This window comes from Aotus nancymaae, unplaced genomic scaffold, assembly GCF_030222135.1.
Source record: "Aotus nancymaae isolate 86718 unplaced genomic scaffold, 86718_ANA_hifiasm-v0.15.2.pri h1tg000072l, whole genome shotgun sequence".
In the NCBI taxonomy this organism is placed as follows: Eukaryota; Metazoa; Chordata; class Mammalia; order Primates; family Aotidae; genus Aotus; species Aotus nancymaae.
The window spans coordinates 18,024,384-18,047,934 of NW_026988487.1; the positions used below are offsets into that span (position 1 = coordinate 18,024,384).

Below are 23,551 nucleotides of genomic sequence, written 5' to 3' on the forward strand. Positions count from 1 at the left end.
AGTCACACAGTTAGGAAAGGAAGTGCTGGGCTGTGGTCTTGGGTCTGCGTGACCTTGTCATGCCATCTTCTCTGTCTTCCTACACTGCCTCCATCATCAAAGTGCCTGGGCACACATCAAACTGCCACAGGCATATTTCAATTCCTTTCATCTCCATCATCACCCAAATATCTCCTGGACTCCTGGGCCTGGCCTCCTTCCTCTGGGGTTGAGAGGTGGGAATGTTAAGGAAGTGAGATGGCATCTGTGGGGCCACATGGTTCGGCAGATCAGGAAGGCTGCCTCCTAATGGCTGTGTCAATTATCCTCGGGATCAATGACCAAGCAGCCACATGTGTCTGCGCCTCCTCAGGTGGCTTCAGAGATAAGCATCTCTCACCTACCAGAGCCCACCTCCCGTCCTTCAACAGATGCCTTGACTTCTCTCCCACCCACATGGGACTCACCTCCCACTGGGCCAGGAAATAAGCAGCTTTGAGGTGACCAGCATCTCCAAGAGGTACGAAGAAAGGTACGATGGAGGGAGCTCTGATGCACGAATTCAAGGGCCCGCCTAGGGGCCCTGGGGGAAGTGAACAAACCTCAGCCTTCTTTTCTGGAAAATGAGGACAAGGAGTTCTGCCTGAAACTCAAGGTCATGGTGAGGGGAAAGCCAGGAATATGGAATATTATGACCCCAGGAATATGGAAGGTGGCTGCAAAGGCCAAAATCCATGAAGTCAACTTTAGTTATCAGAAGCTGTTTTCCAATATACTGACAGCTCTCCAATATGGTGGCCACTAGCCCTCTGTGGCTCTCTAACTTAAATGAATAAAAATGAAATTATATTAAAAATTCAATTCCTCTGCAAAGGCACAAGAATGATACAGTGCACTTTGGGGATGTGGAGAAGAGGGTGGGTGTGGGGTGAGGGATGAAAGATGACACATTGGGTACAGTGTACACTGCTCGGGTGAAGGGTGCAGCAAAATCTCGGCAATCACCACTAAAGAACTTGCTCATGTAAGCAAACACCACCTGTTCCTCAAAAACCTATTGAAATAAGAAAATTCAACTCCTCACTCTCCTAGCCACCTTGCAAATACTCAATTGCCACAAGGGGCTAGTGGCTAATGTATTGGATGGGGCAGACAGACATTTTCACTAGCCCAGAAAGGTCTATAGGATGGCACCGATCGGATTTTTCTCTAACCTGTTTCTTCTGCCCCATCCATTGCCCTGCCCCTGCTTCAAACCCATTCTTCACACAGCCTGCTTCCCCAGCTTCCCAGCCTCAAAGGAAATTGTCTCACTGAGTGTACTGGTCCGTCTCCTAGGGATAACTCAAACTCTCAGCAGGAATGAAACTGGAGTTCTCTTGCAGAACCTGTGCACATATGTGGTGGCCCCAGTGAGATAATATGATCCTGAAAGGTGGGGTCTTTGTCTCCTATCTCCTGCACTGCTGATGATGACCTGCACAGTGTTAGCATGTGACAAGTCTTTAGACAAGATTATGATTTTTTTTTTCCTGAATTGGTATAGCTCATCGTCCAGTCAGGTTGACTGAGGGTCCAAAAGCTTGAGTCAGAACAATCTTGGTTCGCATGTGTTTCTTGGTAATGATTTCAAAGATGTCATTGCTTCAAGCCAGGCATCAGGGGAAGAGAAGGTTGGCTGGAATAGATGATCTCAGAGGTTCTTTCCTTCTCATTGTCTATGGCTTTGGGAGGCAGAATACAGACTTCTTGGGTAGCCTTGTAGCCTGCAGCCAGTGCTCAGACCAAGACCATATCCCACAGAGAACTGTACTTTGTGAGGATGTCTGTGATGGGGGCCTGGCACCGAAAGTACGTGTGCGTGCGTGTGTGTGTGTGTGCGCATGTGTGCATGTGTGTACATGTGCTTTTGCTCCTGAATCAAGATAACAGACTGGGAAACCTACTATTACCATGAAAGGACATAAATGACTTCTGTTTAGGCTTTGAGTGTGGGGTCTCCATGACTCATTTTATTTTCTTACTTCTCTCTTCTTCCACATGTGATTAGATGATCAAATATGTTCTGGTGTTTGCAAGAAGGGCCTCTCTTTGGGGACCAAGACTATGCCCTGGATCCAGGGTTGTCTACAGGCCTCCACAGTCTCGGGCCTGGGCTGGTCTCAGGATGCCCTGGAAATGTAGGCCCTGTCCACCAGCCCTCAGAGATGCCAGAAATCAGCAAGGGCACAAACCTTCATCCCTCTTCATCTGGAGGGTCATTGAATACACAGGCTCAACAAAGCATCTCCTCAGTGAGTGGCTGATGGGGCTTGGGGTGCCATGGCACCTGAGGTAAGCTGCCAGACGGCACTGGGGCAGTGATGTGTGTGTGGCCACTTTATCTTTCAGTTGAAGGAGCAGAGGACTGGCTGTGATGGGAGTTAAATGGCTACACTCTTCCCTGCATCAGGATGTTCCTGAGAGAGGGGCAGTGGGAGAGAGCCTGGAGTCTACAGTCAGTCATCCTGGGTTGGAACCCTCGCTGCCTCAGCAGCCTGATAAGCTTGGGTATGGTGAGTGCCAGACTCTAGAGTCCAAAGTCAATGGGCTCAAAGCACAGGGGTGGTAAGAGGTGGGGGCTGGGCTGCTTGGCCTCCACGCCTTCCTCAGCCCCAACATGAGGGCTCAGGACCTCCCTCCTGCTGGAATGTTCTCTCCCCTCCTGCTCCCCTTCAGGCTGCTCCTCACGTTCCTCTCTTGAGCCACCTCTGGAATCCTTCCTGTTATGCCCTGAACACAGCATTAATCTTACTTTGGGTCTCCCTTCGATCCACGGTTCCCACTCTTGCACACCTCTTTACCTTCTCTTCCTGGTGAAATTCTAGAGGCTGCTGACACTCCTTGGCTTGTGGCTGCATCACTCCAGTCTTTGCCTCTGTCTTCACACTGCCTTCTCCTCTGTCTGACCTTCCTGAGCCCCTCTTATAAAGACTTTTATAATTACATCAGGCCCATTTGGATGACCCAAGACCATCTCAAGACCCTGCTCAAATGCCCTCGGTGCTTTCCCTGACCCTGTCTCCTGTGATTGTGTCTGCTCCTCTGGGCTGTGATCAAGGACTTGATCTTTTTCACCATAATGTCCTTACTTGAGTGCAAAGCCTGAGGTAGCATACACGGTTAAGGAATAGTTTGCTGAAGAAATGAATGCATAAATGAATGCATGAAATAAGCTTTAGGGTCTATACACATGGGTGCCCCAGGGGCTCATACAGGCATGGTGCCAAGTCCCTGAGCCCATGTCCTTTGGTATTCCAACAGTTTCCAGCCCCTCCAGCTTCCCCCAGTGGGCAGCAGGCTGCTTTCCCTTTAGATCTCCTAACTGAGTCGGGATATTCAGGATGACTGAGAGGAAGAGGCTGTTCCATCCTTTCTTCCTCTCCTGAAATCAATCCACTCACCTGCCCAACCACACCTGCTACTTCAAACCTTCCCCCATGCCTTCCCTCCCCCTACCTACCTTCCCTCTCCAATATTCCCGTTGCCTATCCCTCTCCCATAGAGTGAAATGTGAGAAAACCAGGGCATCCCAGCCCAAGCCAGGGACATCTTTATGATTTAGCAGCATGTCACCAGCCCCTTGCTGGAGAGCAGTCCCTCACCGGCTGGGCCAAGACAGCCCACCAGCCTTTCAGAGTCAGGCCTGCAACCCTCCACCATCACCCAGTGCCCGTCCCTGTGCCCAGCTCACCTGTCTCTCCCCAGATGGGCAGGTACTCATCCTGCTGAATGTCCAGCATGATCTCCAGCCCGTTGCCTGTCCCCCCCTTGACTGTGGTGAGCAGAGGTTTGCCATCCTCTCCTGAGTTAAACATGTAACACTTCCCATATTTTGTAAACACCTGAAGGAGAGAAGAGAGAGAGAGAGAGAAGCACATGGGTAACTTCAGATGGGGGTCCAGAGATTGGCGAGACCCCAGAAATCTGACAGCAGGTCAGAGTCCCCACAGCCCGTCACCATTACCCCTCTTGGGGGCCAGTGATTTTTTTTTACCCTGGCCATGCGCCTGACTTTTACCAAGTGAAATTCTGGCATCAAAGAGCAAATCTGGATAATCTTTGGGGTTTGTTGCAGTAGGATTTGGTCTCTTCTTCCTCTGAGCACTACCCCTGGGAAGTCCTATTCACTTCCAGGCATTAAATATCATCTGTAAACTCCTGACCCTTCAATCCACACCTCCAATGCTGAGCTCCCTTCTGGCCTCCAGACACACTGGTCTCACTCATTGTCTTATAAGCATACCTTCGAGGTATGCTTCCAGCAAACCTTGGGCACTCAGCTTGTCCAGAGGGAAATGAACTTCTTCCTTAGCTTCCTCATCCCACTGGACAATTCTCTTGCACTTCTGTCCCAGGGAGCAGCACGCCATCTGCCAAGGGGCTCAAGCCAGGCACTCAGAGTTTCTGCCCACTCTTCTTATTCCTTACCCTGAGGACCAATCAGCCAGCACAACCTATCAATAATCTCTATATCTGTCTGGAATTTAGCCTTTTGTCTTCTTTACTGCTGGAATTTAGGACCCAAGCATTTTTTGCCTGAATCACTCCGGTTTCCTGGCTGGACTTCAGGATTCCAGATGACCTTCTCCAGCCCATCCTCTAAGGTGACTGTGGGTCACTTTCAAATGCAAACCCTATCACATTAATCCTGTGCTGAAAATCCATCAGGGCCCCCAATGCTCTTTAGGCTAGAATTCAGACCTGCATGCCCAGTCTTCTGCCATGCCCTCCACCTATTCCTCCTCCTTCCACTCTGCTGCTTCCCGCCCGAGTCCAGCAGCATCCACTGGAAGGTAGACTCCAGGGGCTCAGGGACTATGTCTGCTTACTCATGATGTATCTATCCCCAGCAGCTAGCATAGTGCCTGGCACATGGGGTGCTCCAGAAATACAGGTTGAATGAATGAATGAGTGAGTAGGTGAGTGGGTAGAGCCAGACCAAACAACTTGCAACAGCCCCGGGTCATATGCTGCTGTTTCACACCACTTGTGGCTTTCCACTTGCTGCTTCTGCCATCAGTAACTCCTCTTACTTCCCTCTCTGCCTGGACAACCTCTAGCTGGACTCTAAGACCAGATCAATGCATTTCCTTCTCCAGTAAGCCCTCCTGAGACCCTGGACCAAGTTGGGTTACTCACTCCCCTTGCTCCTTCATCACAGCACCCATCGCATGGCACTCACTGAGTAGTTGGTCTTGCATCTCCCTTGAATTTGACTCTGGCTCTCATTTCTGAATCCAGGCACTTAGTACATTGCTGGCACACAATAGAGGCTCAGTCAACTTTTGCTTGATGAAAGTGTGATTACAAAGAGGCAGCGTGATGGTATAGAAAAGCCCAGGGAAAGGAATGTAGAGATCTTTGTCCAAGTTTTGACATGGCCACTTCTTAGTAGTGTGACGTTAAGTGAACCAAATAAACCCTCCCAGCCTCAATGTCTCCATCTATAAAATGGGGGTTCTAGTCTTTGGCTTTTCTACCTCTCAAGGTTATTGAGAGGATCAAATGAGGTAATGCATGCAAAAGTGCTTTAAAACTGTAAAAGCTTTCTACAAATGCTATGGGTTATGATGATTATATAACTGCTTTGGAACCTCAAGCTGAAGCCAAATTACATCTGGCAAAATTGGCTGGCAGAGAGCCAGGCTGACTGTATTGGATTTCTGCAGCCATAGAGATTTGGGTCTGGGCCGCTTTCCTGAGCACGCTCCACTGCACCGTCCCATCCTACAGCATGGAGGCCACAGGGAGGCTCTTTGGCTTCCCAGCTTTCAGTGCACAGGCAAGAAAATAACAGAGGTGACTGTGGGAGGCTGCCTTTCTTCTTATGTAAATCTTGATGGCTAGATAAAAGAAAGGAAGAGAGGCCTCTATCATGTGCCAGGAACTGTGCTAGATGCTTATCTATGTTATCTCATTTAACTCTTACAACTGTGACCATTGGTGGTTATTGCTTCACCTATTGTGCGGGAGGAGGACACCAAGGCCCAGAGAGGTTAAGTGATTTGCCTAAGGTCACACAGCTAGTAGCAGAAAAACTGAGATTCAAATTTACATCTGTCTGGTTCTAACACATGTGCTCTTTCTGCTGTGCTGTCCTGGGAGGGACATGAGGGTTTTTGTCATTGGGACATTTCCTAGCCACATACTGCTCCTTTCTGCCTTGCTTTTTCCATCAATCTATCAATATTCATATGGATATGCTCCTACTATGTGCAAGAATTATGACAATTGCAAAAAAGTACAAGCTCTGCTGCTCGCCTTCAAGACCTACAGGAAGCGTTAGCGAAACATCAGATTCTATGTTTTTCTCCACTACACAAAACAGCTCTGAGTCCCTGGTCAGCTGCACTATTTCAGGACAGCCAAGCCCTACTCTTTCAGCTTCATGGCAGAGGAGAACGGCTGGAATTAATGCAAAGTCCAAAGAAAACATGATTTTTCAAAGAACCAAGTTTTATTATCACTACTGCATATAACAATTGAACTTGGCAAATGAACTTATCCCTTGGAGACGTGTTCTTGGGGATCACCGTAATGAACAGATAAGAGCATTTCATAGTTAGCACATCCATTGTAAGGGGTTGCACACATCTGGAATGACTTTGGGGTGCTCAAATAGAGCTTTTCTTTGTAGACACTCTAAATATCGTCTCTGTCTCTTCAAAATTGCTTCTAATACTAATTTGCCTATCTGTATGAAGGGATTTGCAAGCAAAAGTAAATTTCAGCTTAGCATCAGATTATTGCAAATTCCAACTCCTTCACCTTTTGGTCCTTGAACTTCAGAATACTGGGCTGGGGTGAGAGAGTGGTGTGGGCTCCTGAAATCAGCTGTGAGCTTGGCCCTGTCCAAGCATGCCCGGTGCCACTGGTGAAGGTGTTGACCCTCCCCAAGCATCTGAAGATGGTGACAAAGTGTGAGAACTGAAAAGCGTCTTAGAGATCATCTTGTTAATCCACCTTACTTTACATATTAGGAAACAGAGACTCAGGAGAGAAGAAATGACTTGCTAAAGGTTATACAGCAAGAAAGTTTCCAAATGGGACTCTTTCCTTCCTTTATACCAGTCTCGCTCAGTTTTTCCACTTACAAAAAGAGATGGAGGGTCTAGGGGAGGGCTAAGGTCCCCCCATCTCTGAACTTCAACTGATCATTGACTGAGTGTCTGCTCTGAGCAGATACAGTGGGAATGGAAGCCTCATGAATGGAAGGCTTTCCTGTAAAAGAGGGAGCAGACAGGTCCTTGTAGTGGGAGTGAGTAGAGACTTGTTCCCTATCCTTGACTGCCTCCTTGCCAGGGCTGGTACCCATCCTAGCCCAGGTAGCAGCTCCTACAGCTGCCCTTGGTGTCAATGTGATTTTTCCTGCTCCTTCTCCTGGGGGCAGTATGCTGGGGCATGTTCACAAATGTGCCAGGTGTGAGCTGACATAGGTTAGAGCTTGATCAGGGGTGGCGGTCACCAGAGTAGCAGGGGTGGGGAGCCAGAGGGTGATTGCAGCCAAATCAGAGAGGTGGCCAAGTAACAATCTATGATGGCTGAATTTTTTATCAAGTCAAGACCACCAGGAGGAGGTCTAAAATCCTTGTGTGACTTCCTGTTGCATTTAGGATAAAGCCCCCAGTCCCCACTGGGGCCTTGTATGGTTGAGCCCCTGGCACAGTCTCTCCCTGCTCTCATGGGCTTGAAACATGCTGGCCTCTTCAGTTCCCAGGAAGTGCAGCAAGCTCTTCCCTGCCAGGCATTTTCACATGCCTAGAGCATTCTCTGCCTAGAATCTTCTGGCATCCTTTGCCTGGCCAACAACTCCTCCTGATGAGGCCTCAGCTTGAAAGCCACTTTCTCAGAGAGATGCTTGGCTGCCCTAGGCTCCCAGCCTTCATTCAAATCAGGACTTATTGTCTTACAACCTCATACCTCTTACATTTTTCCATTGTAGCGTCTATCAAAGTGTGTAACTAGATGGTTATTTACGTGATTATTTATTGGATGTGTTTCCTACCAGACTGTCAGCTTTGAGAGGGCAGGGACTGTGTTTGTTGAATGATTGAGTGAATGAATGAATGAATGAGAGTTAAGGTGCTGCTGCCACGCATCTCCTTGTGCATCTCTGGGAAGTGCCCTTCTGTGTTGGCTGGCCTCACCTGGTTCTGGCTGGAGCTCATGCTGACATCTTGCCCAGCTCCCCTTCCCTCCCGTTCTCTACTGGAGCCGTCTCACTTCCCACCTAATTGGACCTAAGCGATTTTGCTTGTGTCTCCATGAAGGCATTAGAGGAAATAATCCTTTTAGGAACTAAGATGACTGGGGACAGTTTACCTTCCTAGGTGCCGGCGGGGAGGCTCAGGGAAAGCAAAGCGTCTGTTCCCTGGCTGCATGTCTTTGCTGCCCTCCCAGCCTGGGCCACTGAGACTGCCGCTCCTGCCTGGCTTTTTTCAGAGGATTATTTTCCTCTCTGCTTAACATCAAAGGCCAGAGAACTATTTACACACAACGCAATTTCCTACAAACTTGGAACAAGATGCAGCTCTTTTCGCATTTTGGGGCATCATGACGTGTAAGGACACACGCTTCAAATTTATGCCTGATCGCCCCCAGCCAGAAAATATAATTTATTTAAGTCCAGACTGTCAGGTTGAGCTCGCTGCTCTTTCAGACCTGCTATTCTGCCAGGCATTTCTCTGCTTTCCCGGTAAGTACTCACAGGCCCATTGTGGATGGCAGGGCTGGATTTGCCGGGTTGCTGAGAGTCTAGAATTCCACTTAGTTGGATTGGTCTGTAAGAATTAATTATGAATTAAGAAAGATGCATGTTTCAAGCCTGGATCTTCAGGAATGGAGCGGGGGGAGGGCGGGCTCCTGAGATAAAAATAAGCCCTACAACTATCATTTTCATTGCTAATGCTTGCATGGTGTGTTATGTTTAGAGACTGAGATTGCATGTACATAGAACTTCAACTTTCGCAATGGCCCTTTGAAGGGGGAGGAAAGGAAACTAACAATTCCTGAGCTTCTACTTTGAGCTTTTTTTTTTTTTTTTTTTTTTTTAGCCAGGGCCTTGCTTTATAACCCAGGCTGGAGTGTAGTGGCAAGATCACGGTTTACTGTAATCTCAAACTCCTGGGCTCAAGCAATCCTCCCACCTCAGCCTCTTGAGTAGTTAGGACTACAGGTGCACATCACCATGCCTGGGGAATTTTTAACATTTTCTTTGTGGAGATGAGGGTTTCACTATGTTGCCCAGGCTGGTCTCAAACTCCTGGGCTCAAGCAATCATCCCACCTTGGCTTCCTCAAACAGTGGAATTACAGGCATGAGCCACAGTGCTGGCCTCTCATTCTTCTTCTTCTTCTTTTTTTTTTTTGAGACAGTCTCACCCTGTTACCCAGGTTAGAGTGCAGTGGTGTGATCTCGGCTCACTGCAACCTCTGCCTCCTGGGGTCAAAAGATTCTCTTGCCTCAGCCTCCTGAGTAGTAGTTGGGATTATGGGCATGTGCCACCATGCCTGCCTAATTTTTGTATTTTTATTAGAGATGGGGTTTTACCATGTTGGCCTGGCTGGTCTTGAACTCCTGATCTCAGGGATCCATCTGCCTCAGCCTCCCAAAGTGCTAGGATTACAGGCATGAGCCACTGTGCCCACTGCCTCATTCTTGATTATGGTCCCAACCACCCTGATGCAGGGGCATTTTATATTCACATCCACAGTTGGAGAATCTGAGGCTGATTAAGATCACAAGCCAAGGGGTAGCAGAGCTGAGACTCATGAGTGAGACCTTCCCATCAGAGAAGTTAAAAGGAAGGGACAGTAGGCTAAAGGCAGCTCATGGATAGCCAGTCAATCTATGGCCATTCTCAATTCCAGTGTTCTCTTTTGCAAATTGGGCAAGATAATCACGTCATGTGGTGGATTCGTTTGGAAGGTTACATAATAGACATCTTGACTTTCATACTAGAGGGAAGTACTATGTGTTTACTTTTCAGCAGAAGAGAGATGAGTTATTTATGAAGACAGGGATGAATTGAAGAATGGGGGTTTGGGGGTTCCCGTGCTCTCTGCTTATGTCCACATAATACCAAGCTCATCTTAAAGTAGTTAGAGGGGAAGAAAACAGCCACATGCCCCTGACTGTCTATTCCCTAATGATGTTAAGCCTGCCGCTGGAAGCCCAGGGCAGCCAATGAGATTACTGGGGCCAAGGAGTTCTGTAGAGAGGGAGATGCTTCCATGCATACAACCCACTTTGAAAATCTACATATGAGTTCCAGCAACTGAATTGTAGCTAGTTATTGGTACAGTGGATACCACCAATCTGAAGTTGGCACATTCTAAATAAAAGAAATGTAGAGGTATAGAATAAGGAGGGAGTCTCACTGGTTTTCCAGTAACTCTTAAAGTAGCTCTGAAATCACAGCTGGCTTTGCTGCCCTCCCTGGAGCGCCTTCAGTGCTAGTCACTTTATATCTGCTGTCATTAATTTTTGCAACAGCCCTGTGAAGATGATATTATCATCCCCATTTTACAGACAAGGAAATGGAGGCCCAGAGAGGCTAAGCCAGGTCACAGAGCTGGAGAAGCCAGGGTGAAATCACTCTTGGCCTAATTCCAAAGTCTATACTCTTTGCCCCCATTCCTCATAGCCATGGCTCATACCCTTGCCCCTCTCCCAGCCTGCTTTGTTCCTGGCAGACTAGGGAGGTTGGTGCTTTGCTGACATTAGGGCTGTCCCACCAGGTAGCGGGAAAGGCACATCTCAGAGTCAGAGGAATCTGAGTAAAGTGCCAGACACCAAGAGTCTTCCCCTCTAAACTTCTCATTTTGCAGCTGGGGAGTCTAAGATTCAGAGATATGCAGTGACTTGTCACACAGCTAACCTGGGGGCAGAGTAGAGATCTGACCTGGGCGCCGTGTCTTGAACCCCTGCTCTTCCTCGAAGCCTTCTGTATGCACATTCCAGGGCTTGGAGATAATGGCTAGGATCCTTTTCTCGGAGCATTGCATACAGGCATAAGAGTAAGATTGGCAGCTGCTGCCAAGCCTCAATGCCAGCATCTGGGCTTGGTGTGATCTGTTGGGGCATTCCGCCTTACAGAGATCAGGAAATGCAAAGTGGAGCCCTTGGTGGGAGGGGTTAGGAATAGCTAATACCTGTGAAGACATGGTTTTCTGGTCCAATTAATAGTGCAAACAACATTTCTACACCATGTACCTACTTAAGAAAGTAAATTATGTATAAGTCCCCTTAAGGACTGTCGAAACATGTGCTTACCAGCACACAGCTGGTCCTGCAAGCATCAGACCTTCTAACCTATTCATTAATCCTGACCTCTAGGGCTTCTCCTGGGTGATGGGTTTCTCATCTCTTCTTGCTTATTATACTTGAAGGAAATGAAATTGCACTGCTCCAAAATGCCTCTAAAACAGCTTTTTTTCTTTACCCTGAGTCAATTCCCCTTTCTTCTGAGTTACTGAAATTTCTTATTAGACTGTTTTCAAAATAATGTGCTTGTTAAAGCTAGCCATTTATTTATTTTTTGTTTTGTTTTTCTCTTTCAAACTCCTCAAATACATTTCACACAATTGGGAAGTGAGAAAGTCTGTCAAATGGGTTACCGGGCTTCTAGTAAACAAAACGAACCTGCCTTTTGTTTTCTGAAGTTGCAATTAAGGTGCTTGTCAATTAAATGCAGCCAGAGGGACTTATTAGCAAGGAGGCTGCTGTAGATGGTTAGCTCTTTGAAGGTAAAGACTGGATCTTATTAAAAAATCTGCTTGTTCATTCACGTGTTCCTGAAATGGGATTTTTTTTTGACCACCGATTATGTTCTGGGAAGTGCTGCATGACTGTGCTTTTTCTCACAATGAGTTTAAAAAAGTGATTTCAACAAATACTCATGTGAGCATCTCCATGTGGCAGGTACTGTTCCTGAGAATAAAGGAGATGAGGCAAATGTGACCACAGTGCAGCCCCTCTGCCCTTCTCAATCAGGAGGCCACCATGTCTTTCAGGACATCATTAATATCATTCTCCTTAGAGAGGCTACTTTTTCTGGGGAGAAAGAGAAGGAAAGCAATCATGGAGCATGAGTGGGCACTGTGCTGATTGCTTTGAACACTCTCTGTTGAGGCTCACAAAGCCCTTGGAAGTAGGTGTTATTCTTCCCAGCTTACAGATGTGAAAGCTGAGGCTCTGGGAGGCTACATACCTAGCCCAAGTTCCTACAGCTAAAGAGTAGTTTGCCTGATTTTTCCTTTCTTATGTAGGGGTTGCTGGAATAAGGTTTAGCATTATTTGGATGTATGATATGGTAATGTGACTCCCCCTTCTCCATATCCTGGGGCCCATCTGCTGCGATGTGACATTTCCTGTGCTGCTTTCACTAAGAGGCAGAGGCCTTCTTGCCTCCTGCCTCCAAGCCTGAAGCACAGCCAGGGCCTTTTCTGCTGGGCAGCTGTCCAGAGAGCTTCAGACAGTGCAGGAAGAGATGTGTGAATGCCATGCAGGAAAAAGAGCATCAGGCGCCTGCAAATCTGTCTGTTGGTTGGGAAAACAACAGGAAGGGGAACAACGGGAAAATCTGAGTGTTCTCCTTCAATTCTGTGGGCACATGCGTTCTCCTGGCAGATGACTCACAGAGGCAGAGGGGAAGCCTGAAGGTACTCCAGTCGTTCACCTGGAAAGGCATTCAAAACGCTGGGCCTCTGCTGGTGCGTCTCTCCTGACCACTCATCTGAGAATCCCAAATTGGGTCCGACTTGAGATGATGAAGTGGAAGGTGAGGAACCAGAAGCCTTGTGTGTTGGACCGCAGCTTGGCTGGTTGAGGGAGGAAGGTTGACAAGCATTTCTGGGTTTGATGGAAATTTCAAATGGGACACAATGACAGAGGTTGCTTGCTCTCTCTTCTGAGGTCTCTACTGTCAGTCTTCTGTAGACGGTAGGGTTGTGGCATTTTCATCTCTGTGTTCCCAGGGCCTGACCTGGTACCTGGTATACAGAAGGTACTTAATGGGAGGTTTGCATGAAAGACAGAAGCTAATATGGAATTGGGGACCAGGCAGCCCTGGTTTTGAATCCTGGCTCTGCCACTGATTTGGGGAGGTCATTTCATCTTTTTGGATCTGGAATGCACATCTCAGCAATGCAGGTGAGAACACCTTCCAATGGAGCTGTTGTAAAAATCAAAAGGGGTATAATGGGACTTAGAGATCTCTGCAGAAAAACAAAAAGGCTCAGCCCAGGCAGGAAGTATTCCTGCTTATGGCTTGGATCCTGCATAAGCCCTGCAGGAGCTAGGGAGGAAAAGAGTTGCTATTTGGCTGTGAATGTTGAATCTGAGATGTTGTTCCATCCTGGAACATGCCTGTGGCTCTCTCGTTCATTCATTTAGTGACATTTATAGAGCATCTCTTGTATTCTAGGCACCACATCAGGCCTTGGGGATACTGACAGTCTACCTTTTAGGAACCATGCAGTGGGGAGGGTGGCCCTGAAGACAGGTACTGGGTGGTGCCAGGCAGTGTGGGAGTACACAGAAGGAAGCTGCCTGGTGGGCAGCGATGGCGGGATGGTGGTTGAGGGGGCATGGAGAAATGTTGTGAAATTTTCCCTAGGGACAGCGGTGGTGACAGCAGTGGTATTTAGCAGGTTGAGACAGATCCCCTAGACTGGCTCCTCGTCTTAGCAGGGCCATGCTAAAGCTTTCAGAAAGGCCATTGGTGCCAGTCCCTGCTTCTGGCTGCCTGCTGAGCCCCACCTACTGCTCCTCATCCCGGCTCTCTTCACATTGGAACCTCACACCTTCAGGTAGAAAACTATGGGCTCTACTAAGAGGCAGGCAGAATTGTGGAAGAACACGCACCAGATTATTCCGGCTGCATACCTACTACCTTCCAGGCACTGTGCACAATAAATAACGGAGCTTATCTTTCACCGAATGGATAAGTATTAAGACAGAGACTCAGTGACTGAGAGGAGTTAGCATATGATTCTCTCCAAGAGAAACTGTCAGCCTCAGAGATCTCCCCAAGGCTGGCTCTCTGATCTGCCCACTGCCAACATGTCACTGGACCACACCTAGGAAACTACAGCCAAGCAAGTAGATTAAATAAGAGAAAGCACATTTGTAGTGAGCCAAGGCTGACTGTGACAAGCACCCACTTGGTTGCCACCAGATGTAGGGAGCAGAACCCAGGAGGAGTTCTCTGCTTTTAGGAGGGCAAGAACCCAGGAAAGAGTGAGGGAGAATGTGTGGCCACAAACCATCCACAGTCTGCTCCCATTCCCATCTCTGCTGTCTCCACTGCCTACTTCCAACCCTACTGACATGCTTCCTGCAGCCCCCGCCTGTTCCAGTTTCCAGGCACAGCAGACTGGAGTCAGGGGTGTTCACAGTACAGCAGCCCAGACACACTGGGATGTGGCCCCAAGGCTGCCCACATTCGGTGGAGCACATTCTAGTTTATGTTCTGATTACTCACGACTTGATGGATTCGAAGTGCCTGGCAGAGGGTACTCACTTAATAAAACTAGCTAATAATATTATCATTAATAGGGATTCTGCACCTGAACTCTGATATCTGAGCTCCTATGGGATGTGATTTCTGGGTTCATGGTTCTTGTGAGAAGTTTCTTTTTAATACTGGATTTTTTTGGTTTTATTTTTTAATTGATAAATTTATTAGGTATAAAGTGATGTTTCGATACATGTATGCAAACGGTGCAATGATCAAATCAGGCTAATTAACGCTTTCATCCCCTCACATACTTTCATGTCTTTGTGGTTTAAATATCCTAAATGGAGAACACTTGAAATCCCCTCTTTTGGCAAATTTGAAATGTACACTATTATTAACTATAGTCACCATGCTGTGCAACGGAGCACCAGGGCTTGTTCCTCCTGTCTAACTGAAACTTTGCACTCTTGGATCAACGTCTCCCCACTCCCTGTCCATCGCCCTGCTCCGCCCCAGCCTCTGGTAACCAACAGATAGATAAAACTAAAAGCCACAAATGAAAGCCACAAGGAGAAATCACCTCACACCTGTTACGATGGCCATTATCAAAGAGATGGGAGATAACAAGTATCGATGAGGACATAGAGAAAAGGGAACACTTGTACACTGCTGCTGGGCATGTACGTTCGTACGCCCATTTCAGAAAACAGTATGGCATTTTCTCAAAAAACTAAAAATAGAATTCCCATCTGATCCAGTAATCCCACTTTTGGGTTTATATCTAAGGGAATTAAAATCAATATGTTGAAGAGATGTCTGCACTCCCATGTTCCCTGAAGCACTATGTACAATAGCTGTACAGGGGCAACCTGAGTGCCCATCAATGGTTACATCATTTTTTAAATGAAATACTATTCAGCCTTTAAAAAGCAGACAGTTCTGTACTTGCAACAACATAGATAAATCTAGATAAATAAGACATTATGCTACGTGAAATAAGCAAGGCACAGAAAGAGAAATACCACATGATCTCACTTATATATGTGGAATCTAAAAAAATTGAACTCAGACAGAGTAGAATAGTGGTTACCATTAAAAGCTTTTTTTAAAAAAACAGTTGCTTGCCTAATCTTGTGATTACAACCCTATTCCTGCTTCTAACTGCTGCATGCTGAATTTATGGGAATGCCTGCCTGCTTGGTTTTCCTGTGGCTGTGCCCAGATCCCTTCTGGAATGTTTCTTGGGCATTCTTGCAAAAGTCTGAATCACTCTGACTGGCTATTTCTGCTCAGCTGAACTTCACTTTCACCCCACCTTCCCAGCACCTATCCCAGGGGCTTGGGTGGCTTATTCCTACAACTGTGAGTGTACTTTATGCCTGGATGACCAACCCTGAGATCAGATACCTGTCACTCCTTGCACCTGCCTCATTACACACCTGCTGGGAATATCCCTTCTTTTGTGCAGGTGTGGAATGGGAGAGGGAACAAGAGGGGCTCAGAAGTGCATTGTGTTGTGTTCCTGGTTAATTTTGTGTTATTCTACAGGGCTGCATTGAAAGTGATGCATCAGTGGAAACCAAATGATAGTTTATGATGTTTATAGAAGAAAAGCAGATGTTTCCATTAATGGCAGGGCAGAAAACAATCCCAAGGCAGACTGATTCCAAAAGCTGATCAAGAAAAGGTCAAATAGGTAACTACCCATACGACACTAAAATCCTCATAGCACATTCTTACTGAGCTCATGTTTTCTTATTAAAGTCATGTTTCAGCTTTTCCAGGGACTGCTCGGAGAATGTCATTGTCTGCTAGTTCTTCCCCACAGCTGGTCTTGGAGATTGAGTAGCAAGTAATTTTAGTAGCAAAGCTTACATTATGAATGTTCAAAGCCATCACAGATTCACAAATGAAAAGTTTTCTGTAGTTTAATCGGATTGCTTTCCTGACATGTGAAATGAGGGCCTGGGTGGGAGATATACAGCACGCATGATGCCATTCTCCTTTCTAGATCTGTAACAGACATAATTGCTTGATCACAATGCTCTTTCCCTCTGGGACTCACAGTTGTTTTCAGGCCAGTAATTTTGGCTGTTACCATGGGTCCATTGGAGTTGGCAAGGGAGATAAACCCTATTTGCCATTTTTGCACCAGAAGAATAGAGTAAGTTCTACTGGTGGTGCCAGTGTCTCTGTAGAAAGAAGCAATGCCTTTAAGTGGGGAAAGGTTTGAGCAGATGCCACAGGGCAGCGGTCCCCAACCTTTTTGGGACCAGGGACTGGTTCTCGAATGAGTGGCATAAAGCACACTCACAGTGTGAGGAGTAAGTCCACCCAAGCCCCTGGGACAGGAGCTGGGAAGGTGGAGGAAAAGTGAAGTTCAACTGAGCAGAAATGGCCAGTCAGAGTGAGGCAGACTTTTGCAAGAATACCCAAGAAATATTCCAGAAGGGATCTGGGCACAGCCACAGGAAAACGAAAACCACAGGAAACCAGGGACTGGTTTCATGGAAGACAATTTTTCCATGGACTGGGGAGGAGGGGGGTGATGGTTTTGGGATGATTCAAGCACATGACATTTATTGTGCACTTTATTTCTATTATTATTACATTTTAATATATAAAGAAGTAATTGTATAACTCATCATACTGTAGAATCAGTGGGAGCCCTGAGTTTGTTTTCCTGCAACTAGACAGTCCCATCTGGGGGCAACGGGAGACAGTGACAGATCATCAGGTATTAGATTCTCATAAGGAGCACGCAGCCCAGATCCCTCACATGCACAGTTCACAATTGGGTTCGCGCTCCTATGAGAATCGAATGCTGCTGCTGATCTAAGAGGAGGCTGCGTCAGGCAGTAATGCAAGCAATGGGGAGTGGCTGTAAATACAGGTGAAGCTTGGCTGGCTTACCCACAGCTCACCTCCTGCTGTGTGGCCCAGTTCCTAACAGACTGGGCTGGTACTAGTCTGTGGCTTGGGGGTTGGGGACCCCTACCACAGGGCAATATGAGGGTCACAGCTTGGGGGCTTGGGTAGAAGAGACTCATGAGTGACAGAGGCAGAGGTAGTACCTTGCATATTTGACAAAATTGCTTAGACTTGGCCTTTGTATCACAGAAGAGAGAGCATAGGCTTTGGAATCAGAGCATGATTTTGCCACTTACTAGCTTTTTTTTTTTTTTTTTTTTTTTGAGACGGAGTTTCACTCTTGATACCCAGGCTGGAGCGCAATGGCGCGATCTCGGCTCACCGCAATCTCCGCCTCCTGGGTTCAGGCAATTCTCCTGCCTCAGCCTCCTGAGTAGCTGGGATTACAGGCACGCGCCACCGTGCCCAGCTAATTTTTTGTATTAGTAGAGACGGGGTTTCACCATGTTGACCAGGATGGTCTCGATCTCTTGACCTCGTGATCCACCCGCCTCGGCCTCCCAAAGTGCTGGGATTACAGGCTTGAGCCACCGCGCCCGGCCCTTACTAGCTTTTTAAGTTGGGCTAATATTTATTGAGTATCCTCATGACTTACTGTCTCATCCTGGGGGACTAGAATCCCAGGGGAGTGTAGTTTTCATTGTGCCATAGTTCCTTGAATTGCGAACTAAATATCAAAGGACCTAAGATGATTAGAGGCTTTCAGAATGAAAGGCAAAACATTTTTAGTTCATTCAACATCTAATGAGCAACTATTACATGTCAAATACCATGCTAGGTCCTGGGAATACAAAGATAAATAAGACATGGACATTACCCTCAGGTAGTTCATGAGCTGTAAGAAATGAAGATAAAGCAGCTTAAGATCATCAGGGAGATAAAGCAGCTGTAATATCATCACGGATTCGTGCACATTAACTTACAGAATGCAACTCTCCAGCATAATTACATAAAGCAAGGTCCACCTGTTCCAGCCTATTGTTCTTGTTGAGCTGTGGGCCTTTGTGGCAGGGCCTGTTTTCTGCTTTCATATCGGTTCACCTGTTCTCTTCACACCCCTATCTCCCCTCCGGATCTCTGGATCAGGACCAGGACTAGGATTGGGCAAAGGAAGACCTAGGGCATGAAATTTAAGGAAGCCATGATTTCGGACGTTGCACTTGTTAACCTGAGAGTGGATGCCTCCTTAAATTTTGCATCTTATCCAGCTCCTGCTCAGGACAAAGTCAGATGAAGACAGGAGTAGAGGCAGATGTGATGAAAGTGAGTGACAACTTGCTCTCACAACAAACTGGCAAAATAGATACAACTGTCCCATTTACAGATGAGGAAATTAGGGTTCAAAAAAGGTGAGTTACTTGCAGAGGCATCACGGAGTCATGAAGTGCAAGCAGGAGTAGAGAAAGAGCACAGGCTTTTGTTTGTTTGTTTGTTTTTTTTTTTAACTGGGACAGATCCAAGTGTGAAACCTAGTTCTACAGGGCCTGAGACATGTGACCTTGGGTCAGTTACTTATTTTCTCTGACCTGTTTCCTCATCTGAAGAATGTGGATAATACTTCTCAGCGTTACACGGAAATGAAGTCCAGGCTCCTCCACTTCTGTCTCTGTGACTCTACTTTGTTATGTGTCAAATGGTCGGGCCACACCTGCCTCACAGAGTTGCCATGGAGACCACAAGTTCTGAGGGCTTGTTTGAAGGATCAAATGTCAGTTCTGGCCAGGCGTGGTGACTCAGGCCCGTAATCCCAGAACTTTGGTAGGCTGAGGTGGGCAGATCACTTGAGGTCAGGAGTTCAAGACCAGCCTGGACAAAATGGTGATACCCGGTCTCCACTAAAAATACAAAAAATTAGCCGGGCATGGTGATGTGTACCACTAGTCCTAGCTACTTAGGAGGCTGAGGCAGGAAAATCGCTTGAACTCAGGAGGCAGAGGTTGCAGTGAGCCAAGATCGCACCACTGCATTTCCAGCCTGGGTGACAGAGCAAGACTGTCTAAAACACTAAACTAAACAACTAAACTAAACTAAATAAATGTGAGTTCTATGCTAAAGTGGTAGCTCCCGCACTGTTCGTTCTGTTCTTCTGGGATGCCAGGGAGGTAAAAGTCTGCCTGGTGAGTCCTTTTGGAGGTCCTTGGTAACTGCTGCAAATCTTTTCCGGAAGGATAATTGAGACTTATATAACATGTCCGGCGAACCTCTTAGCAACCCTACTATTACTCTTGTTGCTAGAGAAGCAGTGGCAGAATCCACGAGAGGCTAAGCAACTCTTCTAACATTGTGCAGCAAGTCAGAAGCAGATGTAGGATCTCAACCCTGGTCTGTCTGATTAAGAAGCCCTGGGAGCTCTGCCTCCCATGATGCAGAATAGCGGACAGCAAGAAAAAATATGCACTAATATTTCTCAGCAATGGAATAATACCTAAGATCTGCACTTGAGCATGTTCCAGTGTGCCTGAATATACATTAGACTAACTGCAAACCAGCATGTGAAACCTCTTGAGTGTCAATTACATCCTAGGCATGGCAGAGGGACGCCTTCAGGGTGGTCTAGTGGTGCTGCCGATTAATGATATGAGTCTTTGCTCTATCCTCAAAATTCATCTGAAGTTTCACAACTCTGTTCCTCAAAGAAAGAATTGAAGGAGACAGGTTTGTGGCTTACTGCAGGTTTGTCTTGTTGGTTCTGTTTCGAAAATATCACTCTTGTTAGTTTCCTCCTCTCAGTCCTGCCTACCTTCAGCCATGTAACTGGGTGAGCCGCTCATCTCTTGCCTGGTTAACTGTCACAGCCTCCTACAGGGTCTGCCACCCCACTCCCTTCCTCCTCCATTCATCTTCCACACAGCAGTCAGGGAGATGTGTCTGTAAAGCAAACACCCCTGCTTAAACCTTTGCAAGGCTGCAAACTTCTTTTGGGCTGGCATGTAAGAATTCTCAAGACCTGGGCCCCACTCAGTTCCTCCTAGCCTCTTCTCTCCTGCACTCCATGAGTCAGCTCTGCCTAGCCCTGCCTTTCTCCAAAGACACCATGCTACTTCATAACCCTGTGCTTTCAGATATGCTGACACCTGTGCTCAGAACATGTCCCTGCCTTCACTGAGTTAACTTTTACTCATACTTTATACTCTAGCTAGGGAATACTTCCTCCAGAAAGCCTTCCCTGACTACCTACCCCCTGCTCTGAATGGCTGAGATGCCCTCCTGGGGCTCTGGCAGCACTCCATGCTCCCCTCCATCCTGTCACACTGGGCAGTCTGCTCGCTTCTACTCAAACTTCAAATCTCAGCTGGCTCTTCCAAACCAGGGTCAATTCTGACAAAGGGAGCCCTTTTCTTGGTACCACATACTTTTCCTTCTAGTCCCGATTGCTGTATATTTGTGTGATCATCTGATTGATACCTGTCTCTCTGTACCAGACTATAAGCTCTAGGCTGTCTTGCTCTTGCTCACTTCCTGAGCTCACTGGGAAGCCGACTGGGGATGGACACTTGCATGGAGGTTTCCTGGGCAGTGTCCTTGGGCTCCACACCCACTGATCACACCCATGCAGCAGGGAAGTTGGCAGGAGAAGTTGAACTTCTATTTAGTTGTAACAGAGACCTCAGCTGACCTATGGGGAGCTCTGGAGTAGGCGTGGCCCTTCAGAGCTGTCCTGAATTGAAGCAAGGTGCCAGAATTTATATCCCCATTGGATTTGGGCTACCCCTGGGGAGAGGATGTAACTCTGGGTGAGGTACCTCTCTAACTTAGAGGGCAATTCCCAGATTTAAGAATTTCCAGAGTAAAGCAGTGTCAGCTACCAACACTCCCAGTTGGTGAGTGCATGAGTGCCTTAGGTTTTCAAAGGTGGCCACAGTATTCACCATACTTCCATAATTCCAGTATCTGCCCTAATTCCAGGGACTCAGTGAGTATGCAACAAATGCTGAATACATGAATACATCCATATATTTTTCTCTCTTTGCTCCATCCCCAAAGGGTGGGACTGTGTCTTACTTATTTATCCAAGAATTCTAGACACAGCTTAGCTTAGCATAGGTACTCAATAGAAATTTGTTGAATGAATGAATTAAAAAAGAATGCATGAAAGAGATAGTGCTGCAATCTGTTTTATAAAGAAAGATAAATCTGTACACAGCTTAGCTCTTTAGAGGCTACATAAAGTGAGCACACCTGTGTGGCCCTGCCCTCTAGAGCCAGCGTCCCGCAAAGTAGAAAATTTGGCAGATGGGCAACACCTCCCACACACAGCAAACCCCTTCCTGTCCTCAGGTCCCAAGTGGGATGTGGCTGGGAAGAGGTTTGGTAAGGAGGAAATCAGACCTCCCTTTATCAATGTTGGCAGTCAATTCTCTGTCTTCTGAAAACAAACAAACAAAAAGGAAATGGCTGGAGGAACTTGGGGTGTTTAGAATAGAAAATAGCCAATTTAGAGAGAATCACGACCGCTATCTACAAATATTTGAAGGGATGTGGAAAAAAGAATAGACATATTCTTTTTTGTACTGCCATGGAGGATAGTTCTAGGATTTGGGTTGGACATAGAGAAATAAGGTAGCAATCGAAGGGTCCAACAATAACTCTTCTTGGGAGATGCACATATCCTACATCATGGTAAACATACCTGGGAACAATATCTTAAGCATGTCCTGCAGATGACCCTGTATGGCAGATGCATGTGAATGTGTGTTCTGAGCTGGGGAATTCAGGGATGGCCAACCCGGAGACTTGTTCCTTGTCTATGAGGAACATCTGAGACCCTGTCGTGTCCTGTGGAACAGGGGACTGGGGCCCCGGGTGTTGGGTTAAATGGAGGTTGCTAGGTGGAGGTCTTCAGGGGAGGGTGTTAAGTGAAAGTGCTATATAAACTGCATGCTGTTTGCAAATGGTTGTGGTTTTCCTGCCCAGCCCGCTGCCACTGGGCAGTTCATAAGGCAGATATGTTGCTCAGCCTGCCGCCACTGGACCATTGCTGTATGTAAAGCAGTTCTCCTGTATAGCCCATTGCCACTGGACTCTCTCCTCTCTGGAAGCCCCTAGTAAAACCCCATGTTTCATTTGTGGGCTCTGTGTGTCTTCTTTGGCCTCTTGAACCTGGTGTCTTCTCTACTGAGGCTAACAGGGGTTCAACACAAAAATTCGCCAAAACAATACAGATAAGGTTTATGCATGTCAGTATAAATGAATTTTTACAACAACAAAAAATTGACATTAAATTCTCCTCTTCTCCTCCTTCTCTTCCTGCTCCCCCTGCTCCCCCTCCTCATCTTCAGGTAAAGGATAGGAGTGGGGAGACGTACAGAGGAAACAAGAATGGCAAAATGCTAATATTGTAGGACTTGGGTGATAGATACAAGGGGTTCATTATACTATTCTGTCCAGCTTGTCTATGTTTAAATTTTTTCATAACTAAACAGACACATGTTAATTATTAAATGAAGATGAAGCAACCACAAACAATTTTGATTGTTTGTCAATTGAATGGGCTGTATTGGAAGGTAGTGAGCTCCCTGTCGCTAGAAGTATTTATCCAAATGCTATCCGCATGCTCCCCTCCGACTCTCCAACAGTCTGGAATATTAGAGGATGTTGTCAAGAGCAGGGGACTGAGCAGATAACCTTGGTCCGGACCTCACTGTTTCCTCCTGGAGGGGCGACTTAGCTGAGGGTCTGGAAGAGAGCTGGATTCTCCAGAGCCATAAACGGGAGCCAGAGCTCCTCATTCCAGACCATGGGAGGTGTTGAAGGTGGAGTCAGGGCAGACACCCAAGGGCCCTAAGCCTGGGGAGGGGAGTGGAGCGAGGTGGGAATTCAAGTCAGAATGGGGAATCACAGATTTGGAACATAGTCTGAGCCAGTGACAGCGTGAAATTTTGGGTTCAGAGCCATATGCCACTGTTTATCAGCTGCGTGTGTGAACCTGACAAAGGGACTCAAACTCTATGAGCCTCAGTGTTTTCATCTATAAAATGGGAGATAGGATTACCTTGCATGTTGTTAGAGAATTAAATGAATGTGGGCACCTGGCATAGGGCCAGCTGTGCTTATTGTGGTTATTATTATTTACAAAGGGGAGATGAGCCCATGCAAAGACAGGATCCAATGGGCAGAATGGGATAGGACCTGAGGGCC

At 46.9% G+C, this 23,551-nt stretch overlaps 1 protein-coding gene across 2 annotated transcripts in view; it reads right to left on the reverse strand.

Annotated features, from left to right (window-relative positions):
* Positions 1 to 23,551, reverse strand: part of ASIC2 (acid sensing ion channel subunit 2) — a 1,063,183-nt gene that overhangs the window by 86,488 nt on the left and 953,144 nt on the right. For both annotated transcript variants that reach the window (XM_064367696.1, XM_012449248.3), the window contains exon 2: positions 3,713 to 3,863. In XM_064367696.1, the coding sequence (XP_064223766.1) occupies positions 3,713 to 3,863 (151 nt within the window). The remainder of the gene's footprint in view (positions 1 to 3,712; positions 3,864 to 23,551) is intronic.